General features: G+C 39.1%; 1 protein-coding gene across 1 annotated transcript; it reads right to left on the reverse strand.

The window, feature by feature from the left end:
* Positions 1-20746: 20746 nt before the first annotated feature.
* On the reverse strand, positions 20747-21780 carry LOC307004541 (putative nuclease HARBI1; the record flags this gene model as incomplete). The annotated part of the gene is made up of 1 exon (XM_079623859.1): positions 20747-21780. The coding sequence occupies exon 1, from the start codon at positions 21767-21769 to the stop codon at positions 20747-20749; it is 1023 nt and encodes a 340-aa protein (XP_079479985.1). The 5' UTR covers positions 21770-21780.
* Between the last annotated feature and the right edge of the window lie 4087 nt (positions 21781-25867).

Raw genomic sequence — 25867 nt, forward strand, 5'->3', positions numbered from 1 at the left:
AATGGGTCCATTATGAGTGCTTTTTTTTATTCTAATCCAAATTAACTATTTAATTATTTCTTAAATTAATTTTATATTTGTAATAAGTCTAAATTTCAAGCACTCAGGTATACATCTTTAAATCAAAGGGTCAGATTATTAGAAACATGCAGTGTACCAGAACTTTTGGCTGGAACTGTATAAGAGAATCAAATATAACATTTATTTTATTTAGAGATCTTAGCGTGCTCCCTCGTGTGGTCAAGTAGTGTAACTGGATGCGAAAGCCAAGGAGTAGTCTTCTGCCAAGGGCGTAATGGGAGCTTAAATAGCAACATTCTCAATCCAAATGTCAGGAGGTTGTGTGTCTCATTGAAAACATTACTACAGTGAATTGTAATACTTTAAATCCTATAATAATAATATAACCCCCCACCCCATCCCCCCACCACTCTCTCCTTGGTTCCCAGCTGCACGTCATTTCAAATCACACACATCTGCACGTCATCATCGTTACCCTCATCACTGCCACTACAAATCTACACTCCTCACCACAGATCATTGTCCAACCTCGTTGTAGTTTGTGGACTATCTCCAACGGCTTCCTTCCTTTTGTGTCTCCAGCAAGATCACCCTTTGGACTCCACTACCCTGCTCACCTCATCCCTGCACCTTTGTATTTCAATAAATCACAGTTCACTATCAATTCTTCCTCTCCTGTGACTCCATACCGTAACTATGTGTCCACCAAAGAGTAAAAAAATAAAATAAATTGTTTTTAATGGGAGCGCCCATTAAAAAATAAATATATTATATCATAAGGTAACCCTCCTCTAAAGGCCAGTGGATTCTAATATGATAAATGGCACAATTGCAAGTTATTGGTAAACACACAAATACTATTTCACATGAACTGTAATTAAATGTAACCAGATATTTCACTTCAACAGAATTGTTACAGCAAGAACATAGTGTGGTGCACAATTAGTCTATCAAATCAAACAAAAGTAATTGAAATAGCTTAACACAACAAATGTTACAAAGTGGTTTCCCCAAATTCATCTGAAAATGTACATTTTAATGACTTATGCGGTCTCAAAATTATTCAACCCCTTCATGACAAGCATCTTTAGTACTTAGTAGAACACCCTTTTGCTTTTATTACCTGCTGCAAACACGATGTATAACCAGGCATCAGCTTCTGGCAGCGTTTCTGAGCCCATTCCTTATGAGCAATAGCCTCCAGTTCAGTAATATTCTTGGGTTTGCATGCTGCAAATGCCTTCTTCAAATCCCACCAGAGATATTCTATGGGGTTCAAGTCAGGTGACTGATGGCCACTGTATAATCTTCCAGGACCACCTATGCAACGAAATATCCTTCCTATGATGTCTCTAGAAACATTTAGCGCCTTTTATATCTTTTTGTATCCTGTTCCTTGTTTGTGAAGGTCAGTTATATCTTGTCTTTAACTTTTTGGACCATTCTTTTGACTTAGCCATAGTTCTAACATGCAGTCAAATATGACACTCAATAAACATAGCCAGTTCAGATATTTCATGTGTTCTAGCTCAAGCAAACCTTGTGCAACTAATGAAGCCCTGTTTTGCAGATTTGTGCTGTTGTGAGGGATTCTAAAAACACGCTTTTAGCGGCACTCACTGGACATTTTACTTTGAAACTGTCACGAAACGTGGATGATGCAACGTATTTTGCAAAAATGTTGGCACAAGTATGTTTTTCTAATGAGCCTGGGTTGGAAGTAAAATTATTAATTTTCTTTAGATATACATGTTTTCAATAACATCTCCTAGGTTACCATGGGGTCTTCATTTACCAGCCCTATACTTGATGTCAAATGTGAAAGTAGAGAGAGCAGCAGCAAACGGTTGCTTGCTACATCCAGCTTGGCAGTCGTGAGCCGGTAAGTTAATGGATTATTATCAGTTATCTACCATATAGATAATCATGGAATTCCCTGACGATGGCCCATTTAAGAGCCAGAAATTCAAGCTTGTGGGCAGGTTATTTAATTACCTTTGAGTCAGCCCTCGGCTCGCATAAGAAATGACCAGAGGTTGCCTGTTCTGTTCTCGTTACAGGGCTGTGCCCAACCATGTCGTGCTTGCATCTGTATGTAATATATATGACAGCTTAGGACCAGCGAAGCCAAGAACAGGAGCAGACACTAACTTGTTGAGGATCTCTTTGAATGCTGTCTGACACACATGGCTCCTGCGTCCTGCAAAAGGCTCTTTAGTGTTTAAATACTTGTTGTCTTTAGCTGTTACCATTCCACCTTTTTGCTGAGGAGGATATTCAGCTATGAGGTTAGTCAGGGGCTTGACGACTTTTGAGTAATATTTTTTGAAGCGTCTAAGTTCCTTTAAATTCTGGGGTCTCGGCCAGGTTGTAAATGCTAAAATTTTCTCAAGATCTGTCCTTACGCCTTCTCTAGAGACAGGTAGCGGACAGATGTCTGAAAAAAAATTTGCTTGTTGGGAATAAACGTGTAAACTAACTGTTACGACGCACAAACAGGTAGGGATGGTTGACGCGAAACAGTCGTTTCCGAAGCTTTGCGAGATCCCGAAGCGCAGATGTTTCGAAACACTGATCCGAAGCGTGATTCAAAACACCCATGTCACATGACTATGGCCAAACGAAGCCTCGAAGTGTTTCACTAAGTGTTTCATCAGGTATGATCCGCTGAATCAGCGTTTGATTGACACGGTCGGAAACACCACACAATCGCACATCTGTATAAAAGTGAAATCAACGCATATTGACCTCGTTTTTGTGAGAGGAGGTTTTGAGATAGCGGATTTTTGGTGATATAGTGACAGTGCGATTTGATTAGTATAGGCTATTTAGGCTTACATTTAAATTTACACAACACATTGACTGATAGGCTAGAGAAACAGAGTATACATATAGTGACATTAATAGATACATAGATATAAATATATATAGACAGCTAAATTAATAAATAGATACATACATATATAGATAGATTAAAGATAGGCTACATATATAAATATATACATAGATAGATTATATGTAGATACAGATCTAGATGCATAGATAGATTATAGAAACATAGATTATAGATACATATCTAAATACATAGATAATAGATACTTATTATATATATATATATATATATCTAAATACATAGATAGATTATAGATACATATTATATATACATATCTAATTACATAGATAGATTATAGATACATATCTATGTAGCGGGGCGGTACAAGAGCAAAGGGGGTCGTAAGGGTGTTTTACCACACTCTTAACACAAAAATGACAATGTATGATCGACTACGCCACCCCAGACCACTGGGGAAATAATAGCCCTAAGGGCACACAGGTTTGTCTTGAATGAGTGGGTGAGGAGACATGAGTCATATAAAAAATAGAAAAGTTTATTATGTTTGTCAATATTGACCAATAAATAGCTAAAAACTTAAAAGTGAAAAACTCTACATTGGCCATATAATAATAGAAAAAAAACACCATCAATCTGCATCTACTCACACACACTATAAATCAATTCCAATTAAAGAAAACCAAATGACCAACAGGAGCTAGGTATCTGGAGGTCCGGGCCAGCTGCCAAATTGTAGAACGAACCCCCCCACGATTGTCCACTACAAATACCCTAATGCACACGTGAAAGTTAGATGGCAGAAGGCGCACAGCACTAAAATGTGAACACACCACACAAATGACGGCCTCGCCTTCACCCTCCAGAAACCCCCAGCTCCTGTAACAGAAAAAAAGAAGAACACAAACAGGTAACTACAATCCAACAGAAACTCAAAAAATTTATAAAACAAAAATTACAAACGTTTAGAAGGTACAATACCCCCAAATAAGTAAAAAATTTCACAAGATAAATCAAATAATTCAAGAAATTAAACCACTTAGCACAAACGTAATAGCACAATGTAACAAAAACAGGTTAACAGTTTGAAATAAACCAAGTTCACTCGGGTTAACGGTGCTCAGAGATGAGGCACGGAATGAACGTAAACCAAAGAAAACCAAATAATCAAACATACAACCGCACGGTAGACACATGAGATGCTGATTCCAAGTTAGACCAATGGAGTTCAATATGCGGCGGCCCGAGGAGACGTTCAGCCTGCCCGCGAAACCATGCACTACGCTCCGATAGCAACGTGAATCAAAACAACAATAGCTTGTTGAGTTGCTATCGTGATAAAGGTCGAGGCAAAACAGCGACGCAGTCGCGATCACGGTTCAGTGTTGATGCTCACTTCCCACTAATAGCCCCAAAAAGACTCAGTTACGCAGGAGAGCCCTGCAGAGCATAAAGAAACTACATTAAAACAGGAAAAGAAAACATTACTAATACACAAACTATAATCCTACATACCACGGGATGATCCTGCACGCAAACCACTTCGTAGTCGCACCCCATATTCAATATAGCGGCTCAGTCAGACCATTTGAGTGACGTGCTATCAATGCCACCGAGGACAAAACAAATCATAAATAGCCGAGTCGGAGTCAATTACTTGTTATAAACAAAACAAGGCTATACATACCTCTGAGGAGTGGGCAGCCAGCACACAGCAGGCGGGGGGGAAAAGAGCAGCTTACAATCTAAGCCTGACAACGAGAAGAATTCACATCAACCACCTGCACAGTACGAGAAACACGAGTTCACCCCAAACAACTCACATACCTGTGGCGACCACGGATGACGTCACAAGGGAAATACAAGGACGCATGCCAAGTGGCCACAACACATGCTTTATATATCCCAAACCGAATAAGGAGGAGGGGTTAATAAACGAAGCACAGGTGGATGACATTCCCTTCAGTGGATTCAACCACCCTGTTACATCTAGATACATATAGAAAGATTTGGATAGATAGATAAAATGGAGGCTCCCCAGAAAAGATGCCGTACATCTGTGGTGTGGGAGCATTTCCATTTAGAAACCCCAAATAAAGTGAGATGTGTGTATTGTGATCGGCAGCTCGCCTACTCCAACAATACATCATCCATGATGCGCCATTTGAGGAGCACTCATCCTGCCATTTTGCAGGGTGCAGAGGATGGCATTCCCCCTGTACCTAAGCCTGCTACTGACACTGCTAGGCTATCTAAGCAAGGTATGCATTGTTTGATATATAATTATTATTGAAATATAATTACAAACTTTTGGGACCAATCACAACTGCCAATCATGTTAAAAGTAGCTTCAATGTGAATATAGTATAATATAATATTGTGTGAATATACATTTTATAGATCTACATATGAGTACCCAATATACTGCCAGTGACGACATCATTTTGGTTTTCCTAATTGTTGTAGTTCTACATTCCATTACATTTTTCTCTGCACACTGAGCATAAACGTTCATAACCTAAATTTGTTTAGAAAGGTTTCCAAATAATGAACCAGTAGGCTACTTTTAATAGCTGTGCACTATTTGAAGCTGTATTTTGTCAATGTATTTGTCTGAAAGTATGTTTTATCTTCTCTTTTCAAAGACAGACAGAGGGAATTGGATGAGGCTCTTCTAAACATGGTGGTGAAGGATCTGCAGCCCTTCACCATCGTGGAGGATGAGGGATTCAGGGCCTTTGTGAACAAGCTTGATCCAAGCTATGTCCTCCCATCCCGGAAGGTGCTTAACCCTCTGGGGACCAAGGTGTTTTTGGGGCCCTTGGGATGTTTTGAAATGCCCTGACATTTGTGCTTTTTTCAGTTATTTATAAACATTTTAATGGCAAAGGTGTAAATTCACTCTATATAGCACAAACGGGGCTACCATAATATGTGAGCAACATGTATGTACATGTTTGTATTTTTAAGAGAATAATGTTTATGCGTGGTTATTGAAAAAAATAAAAATTTAAGTTGCTGAAATAGACCACAAAACGCATACTAAATATGTGTTCCGAAGACTTTTGACTAATGGATGTCGCTTCGAGTTCTGGCTTCAAAATGATGTGAAAAACATCCTGCCTAATTGTTCACATAAAACAATACATTGATTTAAAGTTTGTAAGACCGTTTTTTGGTCAGAAGAGGTTATGCATGAAGTGGTAATGGCCCATCAATATTAATGAGATTCAGACCCAGGGTGTGACATACACTCCCCCAATGGCCCATCATGAGGCAAGCCTAAACAAAGAGATTCAAAGGTTTTGTGTTTCAATCTGTTTTATTGTAATTCCTCTATGTGGAGGAACTAAATGCTCAACTGAAGACACAAGTGAACATTACATGCCTGGCATTTCCAAGGTGTGGTCCTGCCTTTTACCAAGCGGTCCTTTGCAAAGCACACAGATCTTGCAACCAACTGCGCAAAAAGGAATATTTCGCAAAACTGCAATGCAAATTGTTTTTGCGCATTTAGTCACCTGACTTAGAAGACGCGGTGTGTTTGGGGTCCGTGTACGCAAATAATAATAATAATTATCATCATTATTAAAACATTTATTAGGCTACATATTTAGAGACGCTTTTATCCAAAAATGGAACAAAGCAATTCGTAAAATGTCATTCATAATACGGGTTAGACAATAATAATACAGGGCTAAGATTATCACAAATAAACACAAGATTTTGACGCATATCCAAGGGTTTGTTTGGAGTGTGAAGTGCGCACTGCATGGCACGGAGCCGCGGACGCGAACACTTGCATTTTCCTATCAACAGTGGAAACAACTTAAAATAGCCTACTCTTATCATTTCTGGTCATACAGAAAATAATCATACATTATTCGCAACTACTTTTATTTGTGTAAACTCACAATAAAAAGAAAGCGTTGTGCTTTTGTAAAATAAAATAAAACAATCAGGCACGCTTTCATGATCTCCGTGAACTGAAGCGCGAGAACTGAAACAAAATATAGCCTATGTAGGCTAAAGCTTGAAATGTCCACTTTAAAACGAACAAATTAAAATCGAAAGCTAATACATTCTGATTATGTAATGCGTATGAAAGGACCATTTCTCTCTAAAAGCGCATCTGCTTAACAGCGGAGATGGAGATGTTTTTAGCCGACTTAGAAAACAATAGTTTATTAATAATATTAATGGCTCTTCTCATTCAGCACTGCGGGAAAAATATCAATTCCAGCTTCTAATTTGGCCATAGATAACCAGTAAAATCGACATGTTTTCCATATTAAATTGTGAAAATATCTGTAAAATATCTGTAATAATAGTGGGTAAATATACGTGTAGCCTACTTACTCTTTCTGATTTCTGAATGTGTTGCTAAGCGCACTCCGAGTTGCAGGCACAGGTAGTGATGAAGCTCCATTCCTTTAAAAAAAGTGGAAGAATATTATTGTATCGTGCCATCTTCCCAACGCGCAGGTGACTGAATGATGAAACTTAAAGAATTTGCTTGGGGGCGTTTACCTGTTTTGCATAGATGGCTTAACACATTATCTTGTGAATAGCGAGCTCCGTCAGTAGGCGTGAACGAATTAAAGTCAATGAGCTCGACTGGAATCGCTCTCTTTTCATACAGATTACAGAAGCTGAAGGTATTTGTTTTTTATATAAATTACTTCATTTGAAAGATGCGATCTCAAGCTTTATGCCCGTGGGTATGTTTGCCTGTTTGACTGAATTTTCGCGGAGTTACATATCATTTTGGAACGCGTTTCAAATTGGAGTTTATTGACAGAGAGAGTGCAGAACTCGCATCATGTTAATTTTTCTTTATTTGGCAAAAAGCAAAACACTTTATTTTTATTGTGAGTTTACAGAAAAAAAATAGAAACTGAACAGGATCGATTGATGTATAACACGAAAATGAAAGATCAAAATTAACAGAGCATTTTGAGTTTATTTTGCATTGCTAAAAAAAACACGAGCAAAACGCGCCGGCGCGTTTTTGGTTCCCAGAGGGTTAAAGCAATGGTCAGCGAAAGGTACGACAAAGCCAAGGAGAAGACAATGGAGGACCTACAAAAGGCCGAATTTGTTAGCCTTACGGCTGACATGTGGTCCTCAGTCATTGTGGACATCATACATGATGAGGATGGGTTCGTTACTGGTGCACGCTGTAATACAATTTTCAGAGGTGTGAGGGTAGTTAACCAATTTCTTTTGCTTGATTCATTAGTCACTGCATGAGGGCATTTTACATTTACAGTCTGACCTAACATCATTACTGATGAAGCCTGTGCTGTATCATAACATTTTAGGCTGTGAGTTTACTTAACCCTCTGGGGACCAAAAACGCGCCGGCGCGTTTTGCTCGTGTTTTTTTTTAGCAATGCAAAATAAACTCAAAATGCTCTGTTAATTTTGATCTTTCATTTTCGTGTTATACATCAATCGATCCTGTTCAGTTTCTATTTTTTTTCTGTATACTCACAACAAAAATAAAGTGTTTTGCTTTTTGCCAAATAAAGAAGAATTAACATGATGCGAGTTCTGCACTCTCTCTGTCAATGAACTCCAATTTGAAACGCGTTCGAAAATGATCTGTAACTCCGCGAAAATTCAGGCAAACAGGCAAACATACCCACGGGCATAAAGCTTGAGATCGCATCTTTCAAATGAAGTAATTTATATAAAAAACAAATATTCCCAGCTTCTGTAATCTATGTAAAGTATGAAAAGAGAGCGATTCCAGTCGAGCTCATTACGAGCTCATTGACTTTAATTCGTTCACGCCTACTGACGGAGCTCGCTATTCACAAGATAATGTGTTAAGCCATCTATGCAAAACAGGTAAACGCCCCCAAGCAAATGCTTTAAGTTTCATCATTCAGTCACCTGCGCGTTGGGAAGATGGCACGATACAATAATATTCTTCAACCTTTTTAAAAGGAATGGAGCTTCATCACTACCTACGCCTGCAACTCGGAGTGCACTTAGCAACACATTCAGAAATCAGAAAGAGTAAGTAGGCTACATATTTGCCCACTATTATTACAGATATTTTACAGATATTTTCACAAATTAATATGGAAAAAAATGTCGATTTTACTGGTTATCTAAGGCCAAATTATTGATGTTTTTCCTGCAGTGCTGAATGAGAAGAGCCATTAATATTATTAATAACTATTGTTTTCTAAGTCGGCTAAAAACATCTCCATCTCCGCTGTTAAGCAGATGCGCTTTTAGAGAGAAATGGTCCTTTCATACGCATTACATAATCAGAATGTATTAGCTTTCGATTTTAATTTGTTCGTTTTAAAGTGGACATTTCAAGCTTTAGCTACATAGGCTATATTTTGTTTCAGTTCTCCCGCTCCAGTTCACGGAGATCATGAAAGCGCGCCTGATTGTTTTATTTTATTTTACAAAAGCACAACGCTTTCTTGTTATTGTGAGTTTACACAAATAAAAGTAGTTGCGAATAATGTATTATTATTTTCTGTATGACCAGAAATGATAAGAGTAGGCTATTTTAAGTTGTTTCCACTGTTGATAGGAAAATGCAAGTATCGCGTCCGTGGCTCCGTGCCATGTAGTGCGCGCTCCACACAAACCCTTGGATATGCGTCAAAATCTTGTGTTTATTTGTGATAATCTTAGCCCTGTATTATTATTGTCTAACCCGTATTATGAATGACATTTGACGAATTGCTTTGTTCCTTTTTTGGATAAAAGCATCTCTAAATATGTAGCCTAATAAATGTTTTAATAATGATGATAATTAGGGGCCAAGCACTGAAGGTGCGGGCACCTATTGTATCTGTTCCGGTTCTTATTCTTCTTTAGGGGCCAAGCACTGAAGGTGCGGGCACCTATTGTATCTGTTCCCGTTCTTATTAGGGGCCAAGCACTGAAAGTGCGTAGGCACCTATTGTTTCTGTTCCCGTTCCTACTATTATTATTATTCTTCATTGTTCCGACTGGGAGTCTATGGCAGCCTATAGAACCGCTTGCGGGAAAGTTATGAAATTTGGCACACATATAGAGGACAGTCTGAACTATCACCATAGCAAATTTGGAGTCTCCAAATCAATACCTCTAGCGCCACCAACTGTCCAAAGTTGCACTCATGTTTATGCTAATAACTTTTGAACCATAAGGGCTAGAAACAAAATTCTTTTCCCCTCTGATTCCTGAGCTCATGACGATTCGACTGCACCATATGACGTCATTTTCCGTCATAATAGTTTTCCCGCCATTTTGAAATATCCGAAAAACCTACTTTTTCGAACTCCTCCTAGGTCGTTGTTCCGAATTTCACGAAAATTGAACCAGATCATCTCGAGACTATGCCGACAAAAAGTTATGGAAATCAAGTTGATTCGAATTACCGTTCTCGAATACCGCGCAAATTTTTTTTACGTAGCACTTACGAAAACAGGCTCAATGCTGTATCTCCACAACGCTTTATCAGATTCAGACCAAATTTGGTACATGTCATCACAAGCATAACCTGAGGCTACATGCTGCGTTTCGGCGCAGCGCCACCTACTGGTCCGGAGATATGAAGAATTTATGTTTTTGCTTATAACTTCTGAACGGTTTGTCCAAAAATCACAAAAGTGGTCTCGTTAGATTCAGGGCGTCATGCTGAGTCGACTGATATCCAATTTTCCCATATCGGCCATTTTGTTTCATCACTACCTGTTGGCTGTCGGAATTATGTGCTAAAATGCTGTATTTTATGAACGCATGAACGTATCATTACCAAACTCAGTATGGGTCATCAGTACAAGGCCCTAAAGGTACTCAAAAGATTATGAGATAGCGCCACCTTTTGGTCAAAAGTTGTAACAAAATTTCCCAAAATGCTAATAACTTTTGCATACATTTGCCTATAGTAATGACACTGGTCTTAATAGATTCCTTGGGTTATGCTGAAAACATAGATACCAATTTCTTCATAGTCAGCCAAACTTCCTGTCCGCCATCTTTATTTCCTTTTAAAATGTACTTTTTCGAACTCCTCCTAGACCGACTGTCCGATTTTCACCAAAATCGGATCTTGTCATCTCCAGACCGTGCCAAGTAAAAGTTATGGATTTCGTGTCGATAGACAAAACTATGGTCGTATACCGCAGATGCAAAGTTGAGGCATGATGCCAAAATGACTATTCAGGCTTTATATCTGCAATGCCTTGACATATTGACACCAAACTTTGTAAGTGTCATTGTTACTTCACTCTGACCACATCACATCAGTTTCGTAATTGCGCCACCTATTGGTCGAAAGTGATAATCATATTTTTAGTTATTGTATGTGATTTTCAACCATTTTGCCAAAATTCATCTTCAAATGTCTTTAATACACTTTCAGCCATGTAGGCATATCTCGTCGTCTGCTTTTGCGCTTGGCCCCGTAATGGCTGCTTGTTAGGGCCCAAGCACTGAAGGTGCGGGCACCTATTGTATCTGTTCTGGTTCTTATTCTGCTTCTTTTTCTTTTTCTTTCGACTGGGCGTCTATGGCAGCCTATAGAACCGTTTGCGGGAAACTTATACAAATTGGCACAGTGATAGAGGACAGCCTGAACTATCACCATAGCAAATTTGGAGTCTCCATCTCATTCCCTCTAGCGCCACCAACTGTCCAAAGTTTCACTCATGTTTATGCTAATAACTTTTGAACCACAAGGGCTAGAAACAAAATTCTTTTTTCCTCTGATTCCTGAGCTCACGACGATTCGACTGCATAATATGACGTCATTTTCCGTCATAATAGTTTTCCCGCCATTTTGAATTTTCCGAAAAACCTACTTTTTCGAACTCCTCCTAGGCCGTTGCTCCGAATTTCACGAAAATTGAACCAGATCATCTCCAGACCATGACGACAAAAAGTTAAGGAATTCAAGTTGATTTGTCAAACCGTTCACGAATACCGCGCAATTTAGCTTTACGTTGAACTTGCAAAAACAGACGTAAGGCTGTATCTCCACAACGTTTTATCGGATTCAGACCAAATTTGGTACATGTCATTACAAGCATGACTTGAGGCTACATGCTGCGTTTCGGCGCAGCGCCACCTATTGGTCCGGAGATATGAAGAATTTATGTTTTTGCTTATAACTTCTGAACGGTTTGTCCAAAAATCACAAAAGTGGTCTCATTAGATTCAGGGCGTCATGCTGAGTTGACTGATATCCAATTTTCCCATATCGGCCATTTTGGCTGTCGGCCATTTTGAATTATGTGCTAAAATAATGTATTTTATGAACGCATGAACAAATCGTTACGAAACTCAGTATGGGTCATCAGTACAACGCCCTAAAGGTACTCAAAAGATTATGAGACAGCGCCACCTTTTGGTCAAAAGTTATAATGAAATTTCCGAAAATGCTAATAACTTTTGAATAAATTTGCCTATAGTAATGACACTGATCTCAATAGATTCCTTGGGTTATGCTGAAAACATAGATACCAATTTCGCCATAGTCAGTCAAACTTCCTGTCCGCCATCTTTATTTTGTTTTAAAACCTACTTTTTCGAACTCCTCCTAGACCGAACGTCCGATTTTCACCAAAATCGGATCGTGTCATCTCCAGACCGTGCCGAGTAAAAGTTATGGATTTCGTGTCGATAGACGAAACCGTTTTCGTATACCGCAGTGGCAAAGTTGAGGCATGATGCCAAAATGACTATTCAGGCTTTATATCTGCAATGCCTTGACATATTGACACCAAACTTTGTATGTGTCGTCGTCACTTCACTCTGACCACATCACATCAGTTTCGTAACTGCGCCACCTATTGGTCGAAAGTGATAATCATATTTTTAGTTATTGTATGTGATTTTTCAACCATTTTGCCAAAATTCATCTTCAAATGTCTTTAATTGCTCCTTGCTGCAGTTTGTCTCACACTTTCAGCCATGTAGGCATATCTCGTCGTCTGCTTTTGCGCTTGGCCCCGTAATGGCTGCTTGCAGCTATATTTAGGGGCCAAGCACTGAAGGTGCGGGCACCTATTGTATCTGTTCTGGTTCTTATTAGGGGCCAAGCACTGAAGGTGCGGGCACCTATTGTATCTGTTCCGGTTCTTATTCTTCTTTTTCTTCCGACTGGGCGTCTATGGCAGCCTATAGAACCGTTTGCGGGAAACTTATGAAAATTGGCACGGTGATAGAGGACAGCCTGAACTATCACCATAGCGAATTTGGAGTCTCCAACTCATTCCCTCTAGCGCCACCAGCTGTCCAAAGTTTCACTCATGTTTATGCTAATAACTTTTGAACCACAAGGGCTAGAAACAAAATTATTTTTTCCTCTGATTCCTGAGCTCACGACGATTCGACTGCACAATATGACGTCATTTTCCGTCATAATAGTTTTCCCGCCATTTTGAATTTTCCGAAAAACCTACTTTTTCAAACTCCTCTTAGGCCGTTGCTCCGAATTTCACGAAAAATGAGAACCAGATCATCTCCAGACCTTGACGACCAAAAGTTATGGAATTCAAGTTGATTCGAATTACCGTTCTCGAATACCGCACAAATAAATTTTACGTAGCGCTTGCGAAAACAGACGTAAGGCTGTATCTCCACAACGCTTTATCGGATTCAGACCAATCTTGGTACATGTCATCACAAGCATGACCTGAGGCTACATGCTGCGTTTCGGCGCAGCGCCACCTACTGGTCCGGAGATATGAAGAATTTATGTTTTTGCTTATAACTTCTGAACGGTTTGTCCAAAAATCACAAAAGTGGTCTCGTTAGATTCAGGGCGTCGTGCTGAGTTGACTGATATCCAATTTTCCCATATCGGCCATTTTGGCTGTCGGCCATTTTGAATTATGTGCTAAAATGCTGTATTTTATGAACGCATGAACGTATCGTTACGAAACTCAGTATGGGTCATCAGTACAACGCCCTAAAGGTACTCAAAAATTTATGAGACAGCGCCACCTTTTGGTCAAAAGTTATAATGAAATTTCCAAAAATGCTAATAACTTTTGAATACATTTGCCTATAGTAATGACACTGATCTCAATAGATTCCTTGGGTTATGCTGAAAACATAGATACCAATTTTGCCATAGTCAGCCAAATTTCCTGTCCGCCATCTTTATTTTCTTTTAAAACCTACTTTTTCGAACTCCTCCTAGACCGAACGTCCGATTTTCACCAAGATCGGATCGTGTCATCTCCAGACCGTGCCGAGTAAAAGTTATGGATTTCGTGTCGATAGACAAAACCGTTTTCGTATACCGCAGTGGCAAAGTTGAGGCATGATGCCAAAATGACTATTCAGGCTTTATATCTGCAATGCCTTGACATATTGACACCAAACTTTGTAAGTGTCATTGTCACTTCACTCTGACCACATCACATCAGTTTCGTAATTGCGCCACCTATTGGTCGAAAGTGATAATCATATTTTTAGTTATTGTATGTGATTTTCAACCATTTTGCCAAAATTCATCTTCAAATGTCTTTAATTGCTCCTTGCTGCAGTTTGTCTCACACTTTCAGCCATGTAGGCATATCTCGTCGTCTGCTTTTGCGCTTGGCCCCGTAATGGCTGCTTGCAGCTATATTTATTATTATTATTTGCGTACACGGACCCCAAACACACCGCGTCCTCTAAGTCAGGTGACTGTAAATGTGCAAAAACTGTTTCCATTACAGTTTTGCGCAATATTCCTTTTTGCACAGTTGGTCGCAAGATCTGTGTGCTTTGCAAAGGACAGCTTGGTAAAAGGCAGGACACACCTTGGAAATGCCAGGCATGTAATGTTCACTTGTGTCTTCAGTTGAACATTTTGTTCCTCCACATAGAGGAATTACAATAAAACAGATTGAAAAACAAAACCTTTGAATCTCTTTGTGTAGGCTTGATGGGCCATTGGGGGAGTGTCTGTCACACCCTGGGTCTGAATCTCATTAATATTGATGGGCCATTACCACTCCCACGCATAAACCTCTTCTGACAAAAAAAACTGTCTTTTAAAGTTTAAATAAATGTTTTGTCTTATGTGAAAGATTAGGCAGGATGTTTTTCACATCATTTTGAAGCCAGAACTCGTGGCGACAACATCCATTAGTCAAAAGTCTTGGGAACACATATTTAGTACGCGTTTTGTGGTCTATTTCAGCAACTTTCATTTTTATTTTTTTCAATAACCACGCATAAACATTATTCTCTTAAAAATACAAACATGTACATACATGTTGCTCACATATTATGGTAGCCCCGTTTGTGCTATATAGAGTGAATTTACACATTTTCCATTAACATGTTTATAAATAATTGAAAAAAGCACAAATGTCAGGGCATTTCAAAACATCCCAAGGGCCCCAAAAACACCTTGGTCCCCAGAGGGTTAATCAGTGTCCCCCAAAGGAAAACTGAGACAGTCACTTTCCTTTTGTGCTATTAAACAAAAACAAGTCTTTCAACTTTGTTGTAAGTTACTGGGGAAATTAAGCACTCACAGCCCAAATGGCTAACACCTCAACAAGTTTCCCCACGAGTTTAATGATGAGGGGACGGGCTGCTTCAGAGTAGCAAGCAGACTGAGTAAAAGCGGAGTAATATTGTTAACGTCTCTAAAATTCTTTTAGTTTTTTTTACTAGTCTCTTCTCCAATGTCCGTGCTTACCACAGCAATAACAACTGCCCTCTCTCTTAGGACATTTGCGTTTCTGTTGATTCTCTGAGTTGACCTTAAAAGATGCTGCTGCAACTTGTACTCTTGCCTGGACATCAGAATCTCGTTCCCACGTGACTAAACTGTCCAAGTTGTCTTCCAGGGTTCTCGTACACTTTACTTTACTTTACTTACTTTACTTTATTGGTTTATAGTAATGTGGACAACCTCTTTTAATGAAAAGAGCAGCTTTAGCCTCTACAGCTAATTTCCAGCTGTAGTCCCCAGCCAGTTGTTAATTGGCATACATCAATAAATACATTACAATTAAAACAAGGCTTAAGCAAGAGCTTAGACAAACAGACAAGGTGGTACAAAATTGAGACAGACAAGCAAGCACAAATTACAGAGACATAAAAGCAGGTCAAGCAATAAAAGAGAAAATTGACACAAAAGATAATCATGCAAAGGCCACATGAAACACATATAGGACATAGCATTGAAACAGTCAGCAAAGATCAAGTGGCAGAAGCATGATCATGTCACATCTAGTGCGCACATCACATCTAGCATATTAATGTGTGCAGGTGTAATTGTCGATTAGCCAATTTTTAAGGTGTACAGTAAAAGTCGAATACATATGTATGTTTTTAATTGTAATGGGCAATGAGTTCCAGCTATGTATTGCAGTAAATGAAAATGATAATTGACCAAATGTACTTTTTCTGAGTGGGATTACTAGATCGCCACGTGTGGTGCTTCTGGTATTATGACTGCTGTTATTGCGTTGGATTATAAATGAATTGAAAGGAGGCGGAGCGGTATTATGTAAAATTTTGTAAACCAGACAAATATTTTTGAATTTAATTACATTTTCCCAGCTAAGCAGTTTATATTTTTTTAAGATTATACAATGGTGTAAACTGTTGAGCTTCTGGTCCAAAATTTTAAGAGTTTTTTTTATAAATAGTTGCTAGTGGCTTAAGTGCTGAACTGTTAGTTTGTCCCCAGCTTGTCAGACAATATGTTAGATGTGACATAATCATTGCATCCATAAATAATTTAGCAGCATTAAAAGTAAGGGCACTTCTAATATATCTAAAATTAGCTAAACTAAACTTGACTCCATTGCAGACTTTCTTAATATGTGTTTTAAAAGAGAGATTAGAATCAATAATAACGCCCAGATATTTAAATTGTGGCACAATAGTAATGTTTTGACCCGAAATTGATATGTTTGACACACTATTACATTGTCTTTTTGTAAAAAACATTCCCACAGTTTTATCTACGTTTAATTGAAGACATGAACGATTTAGCCAATTGGTGATCTGGTCCATGGCTTTAGTCAATTTTGTGGCAGCCAGATTTTTTGTCTTGGCATGCACATAAATTACAGTATCGTCCGCATACATTATTGTATTGGTGTCAGGGCAGACTGATGGCAGATCATTAATATACAGACTAAACAAAAGCGGGCCAAGTATTGATCCTTGTGGCACCCCTGTGCATAAATTAAGAGCTAGTGAATGATGGGTGTTCACAGAAACAAATTGAGTTCTACCAGTTAAATATGACTCAAACCATTTAATTGCAGAGGGGGAAAAATTAAAAGTAGAGAGTTTAGCAATAAGGACCTGATGGTTGACTGTGTCAAATGCTTTACGGAGGTCTAAAAACACAGCGCCAACAACACCTCCCTTGTCCACCATTGCTCTAACAAGTCTCTAAAAAGTAACAGTTAGCCGTTTCTGCGGAGTGATGGGCCCGGAAACCAAACTGCATCGGATGAAGTGTGAAGGGACTATTATTAAGAAAAGAGACAAGCTGCTCTGACACACATTTTTCAGCAACCTTAGAGACTACTGGAAGAATACTAATTGGGCGGTAGTTAGATATGTTCCGTGGGTCATTTGACTTAAATATGGGAATTACAATTGCAGTTTTCCAGGTGGTCGGAAATATCCCCTCTAATACTGACTGATTAAAAATTTGTGTGATAGGGTAAGATAGATGTTCTTTCAGGCATTTAAGCATTTTCGAGTCCATTCCATAAATATCTTTTGTTGATGATATTTTAAGAGAATTAATAATTGCCTGAGTTTTTACTTCACAGAGAGGTTGAATGCTAAAAGAAGGCATGCTTTCATCTATTGTGACAACATTTCCAGTTATTAGGGAAAAATTCTGTGCGATTTCATTCACAGAGTTAATAAAATATTCATTAAAAGCTACAGCTATTTGAGCTGGGTCTTGAATTAGTTTACCATTCAGGTTCAATTCTAACTGGTTTCTAATCTTATGGCTAATTCCCATCACATTCTTAATCTGTTCCCAGATCAGTTTTGTGTTACCTTTTCCCTCATTAATAATTGTCATAAAAAAATTGGCTTTAGCCTTTCTTGTCATTTTAATCACTTGATTACGTAATGAAGTGAACCTATGCCTATCACTATTTAATTTTGTTTTTAATGATTTTTTTAAAGCGGAGTCTCTTTCTTTCATCAAATTAAATATTTCAGTATTGAGCCAGGGGAGTGCATTTGCTTTTTTCTTTCCTTTTACCTTTCTAGTAAACTCCTTAACTAGGTTTTGTAGCTTGGTAGAAAACATTTTGCTAACTTCTATGTTAATCCCAGTAAATATATCTATCCAATTAGTCTGCTGTACTGCCTTTTGAAAATTATACACCATGTGATGTTTAAGTAAGACAACGCCTTTCTGTGTTCTGGCAAAAGACAATGAAACCATGTGTGAACCAAAGGGCCATTATCACCTTACACCTTCTCTGACGTGTCTGCAATTCCATTGTACACTGCAGCAGACTGACAGAATCGTTCTGTGTACTCACAAACAGATTTACCCTTCTTCTGTACACAATTAGTAATTTTCGACCAATCCACTCTCGGTCCAACAATGTCCGTTAACACTCTCAGAACTTCCTCTCTCAATTCATCTTTACTGGCACGTTGCAGTTCAGAATTGTTTACAGCACTTTCAAAATCATTGAATTTTGACTCAGTCAAGATCTGTGATATTAGCTGGGTGACTTCAGCTAGAGTCATATCATAGAGCCGCATCTTTTTGGACAACTCTCTCCTAAACTCAGAAAAATTTCTTTGCACTGATGGCAAACTTTCAGCAATTCTCTCAATATCTTTAGGACCTAAAGATGTTTTGACTGCTTGTGGCTGCAATATGGGGGTTGCAAATGAAACTGTATCAACACCTTTTCCCTGAGGCTTTTGTCTAGCTACGCACACTTCAACTGCATTTACATCTGCATTGACATTGTCCTCTATTCTATCAAAAGACTGTAAATCAGGATAGCTTTCATCTGACTGTTGGTCTTCTGAGTCACATTTGGTTGAGGCCTTGTTATGGCCCACCTTTTTCGTGAAACAGGACACTTGAGTATGCAATTGTTTGTTCTGTTCTTTTAACTTATCAATACAACAAGCTTTTTCTTGTACAATGGATAAGCTAAACTCTCTGTGACAAGATAATACCTTTCACATTTTTCTTCCTGATACATGCACCCAACACTTTCTTGCAATCTTCAACTGACCATACTTTGTCTGCATCAATGCCAAATTTCTTTGTTAAATTCAATCTGACTGGCTCAGTCACGATGGAGTCCATGTGCTCTGATAACAAAGACTTGAATTCACTATCTGTCCATAAAGGGGTAGCTAGTCAACCTTTCTCAGTTGTGGAAACCAGCTTAGCATTTTTTCCAAACATTTTAAGAGTTTCTTTGTTACCACACAAACAAATACTAAAACTTATCTGATCAACAGACACCGCTTAGCTATTGTTAACCTTCCAAATTACCAACACTTCACACTTAACTTCTCAGTCTAACAAGAAAACAGAGGATAAACTAAAATATTAGCACAGGATCCTAACCTTCCCTGCCTGAAACAGAGGGTTAAACTTCTATGACTACACATAGGATATATAAACTTCTCTGGTAAAGCAAAGAATAAACATTCCCTAACTTTAAAGAGGATGAATCGTCTCTAGCAAACGTAGAACAAAATATTAGCACGTAATGATAACCTTCTCTGTGAAACAAAGGATAAACAAAATAACTAGCACGTAATGGTAATCCTTCTCTGTGAACAGAGAATAAACCAAAATAACTAGCACGTAATGCTAATCTTCCCTGCCTGAAACAGAGGATACCAAAATATTACCATAATGCTAAACTTCCCTGCCTAAAAACAGAGGATAACTTTCATCTCTAAAAGAAAAACTTTAGAGGATAACTTAGTTAACAAAACTTGCAGCTGTTTGTTAACGCTTCTCTGACGGCGCAGAGGATCACACTTTTGTACTGGTCTGCAAAGGTTCTTTTGTATAGAGCAGCACTCACCACAACCCTTAGTTGAGAGGTTTCAAGATTCAGTCTGGAACTCAGTCAGTTGAGATCTTTGTTGAGATTCAGTCTGGAAAAGTTCATTCTTTGTTGCTTGAAGTTTTCAATCTGGATTCAGGTGAGGAAGCTGGAACTATATCCGGGTCACGGCACCATCTGTTGTAAAGTTTCCTTTCATCGAAGAAGGGACCAGGGCCCGGTTTTTCAAAAGTAATCCATTAGGATTTTGGATAACGGATTGGATCAAATCTTGAAAATGTTTTTTTCAAAAGAAAAAACGGATTACATAATCGGATTAGATCACGTAATCCAATCTTGGTTTTGATCCGGATCAAACCTTTAGTTTGGGTTTTTCAGAACTTTTTTGTAGGATTTGGATCACTTTGATCCAAAAAATCTGGATTAAACTGATCCCATCAGAAGGGTGGATTCAGCGTGGATTTCATGCCCAAAATGTAATGAAAACTTAAAAAATGTATCAAATAATACTATATTTGGATCATGCAGTATCTTAGATATCCTATTTATTCATAAGGTTTTAATTTTATTTGTTCATCCGTCAGGCTACAGTGATTAGGTAGGCTTTAACGTATTCAGCCTTTCAGTATAGGCCTACAGCAAAGTAGAAAGAGTTTGGCCTCATAAAATAATCCCCCAAACAGCTGTAAAAATTGACCAAAAACAAAAAAAAATATTCTGTCACTAATTTATATATTCATCACAATCGAAAATATTTTTGTTTTTAGAATATTTATTAGTGATGCATGCAATGATTGCTGAATAACCAAAAAAATGCAAAGAATGGCAATCACTGATTTTTTAAATCCAAAACAAATTCAAATCAGAAATAGTGTCTAACTATTGCGTCCCTTGTTGCACGTCCTGTTTGCTTGTTCTGGCAGAATGCAGGAGGTTGGTCTCCAATGGGCTCAGGTGCATCATTGTCAGCACAGAGAGGGACATTGCGCTTAGTAGCGATGTTGTGCAGGACAATACAGGCAAGGATTATGTTGCATGCTTTCTGTGGTTCCGCTCTCAGGTAGTTAAGGCATGCAAAGCGCCTGTTAAGAACTCCATTTAAACGCTCAATTGCACATCTTGCTCTGCAATGAGCAGTGTTGAAGCGTGCCTGCGCCGGTGTATTTGCTGTTAGAAAAGGAGTCATCAGCCATGGTAGGAGTGGGTAGGCACTGTCTCCTAATATTATGCCATCCGGTCGGTTGGTTTGGAGGTCTCTATATAGAGCGCTCTCCCTCAGGATGCGTGCATCATGGACAGACCCAGGCCACTTGACAACGCAGTTGGTGATGATGAGGTCAGCATCACACACAAGTTGGACATTGATGCTGTGCCTCCCCTTTCTGTTTATAAACTCCCATTCATTCTCACAAGGTGCTTGTATATGCACATGTGTGCAGTCGATTGCTCCAATAGTATTGGGCATATTCCCCAAAAGAAAAAAGCTGCGCTTGGCCTGGGCAATCTGGTTGTCCTTTGGAAAATAAACAAATTCATTGACCAGGCTGGCCAGTGCGATTGACACATCTCTCACCACATCACACACAGCTGATTTCACCACTCCCATATAGTCACCAACAACTTGATAGAAAGTCCCACATGCATAAAATCGGAGAGCAATGAGGATCTGGTCTTCCACAGACAGACCGTGACTCCTTTGGGTTCTGTGTTGAAGTTTTGGCCTGAGAAGGTTCACAAGGTACTCTATATCAGCCTTCCCAAAGCGAAACCGGACATACAGCTCCTCAGTGGTGTATTGCTCCAGTGGCTTGGTACGTTCAACATACACCCTTTGACAGTATCCTCTCCTGGCAAAGTGGTGGTGGCGGTGGACAACACCTGCCATTTCACTGTCTCTCTGTGAATCCTCTGAGAAAGGATGATTTATATGTCTGTGTAGTTGGTCTTTTCAAACACACCTATTACAACTGATTAGTTTTGGCTTGTGTTCAATTGAGGCAATTGGACCCAAGGCCTATAATTGATGAACAATGTTCACTATAGTAAAGCAACGGAACCATGGACTCAAGAAGCTGTAACTTCACTGCTGCTGAAACCAATGCACTACTAGAGGGTGTTCGGTGCCATTATGTAACAATAGTGGGAAGTTTTAATTCTGCTAAGGCTACCAACAAAAAGAAAAATGATGTTTGGATTTTAATCACAGAAAATGTGAATGCCATAGGGTCTGGCCAGAGGAGGACCACAGACCAAATGCAATTGCGGTGGAAGAATCATAAGGCCAGGGCAACAAAGGACCATGCTGAAGCCAAAAACCCACAAACAGGCAACAAGCCATTTAAGAGGGGAGATTACACAGATGTGGTCCTCGACATCATTGGAGGTGAGAAGTCGCAAGCTCTCCATGGTATTCAAGGTGTTGTAGGGGATGGCGAGCCTTGGATTGAGGAGGAGGAGGAGGAGGAGGAGAATCTGCCAGTTCCTCCTGAGGCTGATCCAGAGAGCGTCTTTATATTAAATCTCAGCTCTGTTCCTGAGGAAGAAGCTGGATCCTCATTGGCTGAGCCAGTGGTAGTTGCCACAGGATCTCAGAGGAAAGGCTTGAAGCACCCTTCATCAAACAAAGATGATGATTACAAGGCACTTCTGCAAAAAGAGACTGAAAGGGCAGAAGCACAGCTTCGTCTGGCAGAGGAACAACTTGACTCTGACCAAACTGCAGCAAACCAAGGCCAGACTTGAGATCCGCCTCCTAAAGGCTATGCTCAGACAAGCTGGTCTCTCCACATCAGATGAGGAAGTCTGAAATTATTGTGGAGTATTTGACATTAAGTCTTTTTTTTTTTATTCAATACATCTATATTTGAAACTTGTTATAAATATCCTCAATGTACAGTGTTTGTGTTGTAGGTCTCAGATGAGCGGACTGGTGGAAGAGGATGGGGTGTTTTTTTTTTTTTTTTTTAAATGTGTGTGTTTTCATTTCAAATAAAAATAAACTTATATTGACCCCACACTGGCTATTCTACTTTTTGCTCTTTACATATTGTTGTAAAGTTTTCTTTCATCGAAGCAGAGACCAGTGAGACAGTTGGGATCGCGTTCAGAAGTTCTCCTTTATTGAGCGCGGCTGCAAGTTCGTCCAAAATCAGTCTGACTTAACTGTCTTCCAAAAAGTCTAACTCAAACAGTTTACATTGGTAGTTTAAACACATTCCAAGGGGGAGGGATTTACATAAAGGAGGAGATTCTAAACAAAGCATGTAAATGAGGTTCGTACCTGAGTCAAATCTCTTACAGAGATTTCCTGATCTCATCCGCATAACAGTGATTCAGAACTAATGCTAATCCAATCAGCCTGACTTATCAACGACTGGGCCAGGGGCTCCAAGAGCCATTTGGGCTCCAAAGGCCATTAGGAGAACAAAAGGTGAGAGTCTCAGTGATTCTTTTCATTTAACTTACAATGGAGAAAACAGGTCTGGCAGGAATCTCTTGCTGGCATTGCAGGAATCTCAATAATCATCATTTATACCTCAAATGCTAAATTCAATGTAGGTTATTCTTTCTCAGTTTACACACTATTGTATTGGAATCTAAATAAAAAATGTAATAAAATTTGTTATTCTTCAATATCTATAGTTCTACATTGTGATTTCCTATCCTGTTTGAGCACTGATTATCCAGATTTGGTGATCCTGAAAAGTTCCTATCCAGATCAGATTGATCCAATCCAATGTTGCTTTAAAAAACTGGCTCAAAAGTAAGCTGGATTTTGTGATCACGGATCGCAAAAAAAAGGATTACTAAATCCGGACTAATTTTATCCGCATTAAACCTTTTGAAAAACCGGGCCCAGGAGACAGTTTGGATCACGTTGAAATTAGAAGTTCTTCTTTATTGAGCGCAGCTGCAAGTTCTTTCAAACAGTCTGAACTGTAACAGTGTACTTTCAATTTATGTACTTTTAGGGGCAAGGATTTACATTATGATGAGAAATTAAGTATTACAGGTTTTGGAACCTGTCCTAGACCCAGTTAGCATAACTATTCAAACGCTGAGACACGAGAACAGGGCTGGCAGGATTCTCTTGCTGAAACAGGAGCTCCAAGAGCCAGTAATCTGTAATCTACCAAATACCGAAAACAGGACCGACCGGTACTCTCTTGCTGGAAATTTCGCAGCTGATCTAAACATTTAGTCTCTTCACTTTTGCAGTTTCCTAAATTAAACTTTTAATAAATTTGTTATTCTTCAATGGGGAACAGCTGGGTACAATGAACAGTGATGAGTGCAGACAAGGATTGTGGGGAATGCAGTTCCTAATGAGAATGACACTGTGGGGGTAGTGGACCTCTAGTGGACACCAGGGAACATAACCCAACACTGTGACACTAACGGTCTGTGTGATAGCCTCGAAGTGTTTTATATCTATGGATTTTATTTTAACCAAGTAAAGTGTTGATTTGAGAGGCTAAATTGATTAAACATGTTTAACTCGCTGTCGGCTGCTTGGTCGTCTTTAAACAAAAATTTTGCTCCAAACATTTGTCTAAATTAACTTAATAGAGAAATTAAAAGAAACATAATAATTTGCCATTGAAAACAAAACTGACCTATTTCAATGGCTGCAACATAGGGTAGGCTGTGTAATGGAAGAAATAAACGGGCTCCAGTCGGACTCGGGCTGAGAATCCCGATTAGCTGTCGGACACGGGTCGTACTAGGACCTAGATTTGAGGCCCGTGCGTGGCTTAAGAAAGTACTACCACCTGTTAGGAGTGAAAATCTCTAGGCACCTCACGATTCGATTCAGACGGCTGCGCTGCGATGCTAAAACGATTATCGATGCATCTTTTTTTGTGTGTAAGTATTTATAATGACCCATAAAGAATTTACTTCCAATATATTTTAATAATAAAATAAATGAAAGTGATTTGGCAAGTCAACTGTAAGATTACATTTACCAGCATATGTCCCAACATTGCAAAAAAAAACAACAGGAAAAGAAATGTGTGCCTGTACTAGCAGCATACTTGTAGTTACTGAATACAAACTTCAGCATATTCTGAATCTCTAACATTAAATAATAGACTTCTATACACTCTGCCTGTGTAGGGCAGTACAGTAAACCTACGTATAATGTACATATAACAGATCTGTTTACAGCATATTGATGTGAAAACAAATCAATACAGAAAGCAGCTCTTATACAAAAATAGAAAAAAGGCCACAATGAAATTATGCCAATTTTCTATTGTTAGCTTTTAACGAAGAGGGTACCGTTCGGATTTCGTGCTCATCATGCGTCTCAGTCCAGAATCCTAAGGCAAAATCCAAAGTTTTTTTATGTGCACTGTCAGGCACACTGCCTTAATCTGGTATTGGTGTAGAAAGTGCGAAGTCAAACATCTGTTTTGTCAACTTTTTTTATTTAGTTGAAAAACTAAATAAATAATTTGAATAACTAAAACACTTTTACGGCCAACTCCTCAAAACTCAGCACTCTGCATTTATTGAAATGCAGAAGAGGAAGGACCCCGATCAGCATCCACTGGAGCTGAAGAAACTGATACTCGGTGGGCCTGTAGAGAGAGTGCACTTAGAACTCTGGAGAAGGTCCTCCCATCTGTCATGCAGTTCCTTGAGGAAATGACACAGCAAGATCCCCCAGACTCCTCAGCTGGTGATGCAATGATCCTTCTAAAAAAGCATCAATTTTGAGCTCTTCTTGTGTTTGGAGATGACCTGTCCAATCTTCCAGGTGACTGCAGTGGCATCTGATGCATTACAGCAGAAAGACATGGACCTGGCTGCAGCATACAGCATTGTTGATGGAGTTTTAAAGAGGCTGGCCTACAGCAGAAGAAGAGTTTGAGAACATTTATAAACAGGCTACAGAGAAGGCTGCATTAGTGGGCCTGGATCCTCCATCTGAGGTCCCTGGTCAAGCTAGGAGGAGGAAAGTGCCAGAGAAGTTCAA

The sequence above is a fragment of the Phoxinus phoxinus genome (genome assembly GCF_949152265.1).
Source record: "Phoxinus phoxinus genome assembly, chromosome: 9".
Lineage (NCBI taxonomy): Eukaryota > Metazoa > Chordata > Actinopteri > Cypriniformes > Leuciscidae > Phoxinus > Phoxinus phoxinus.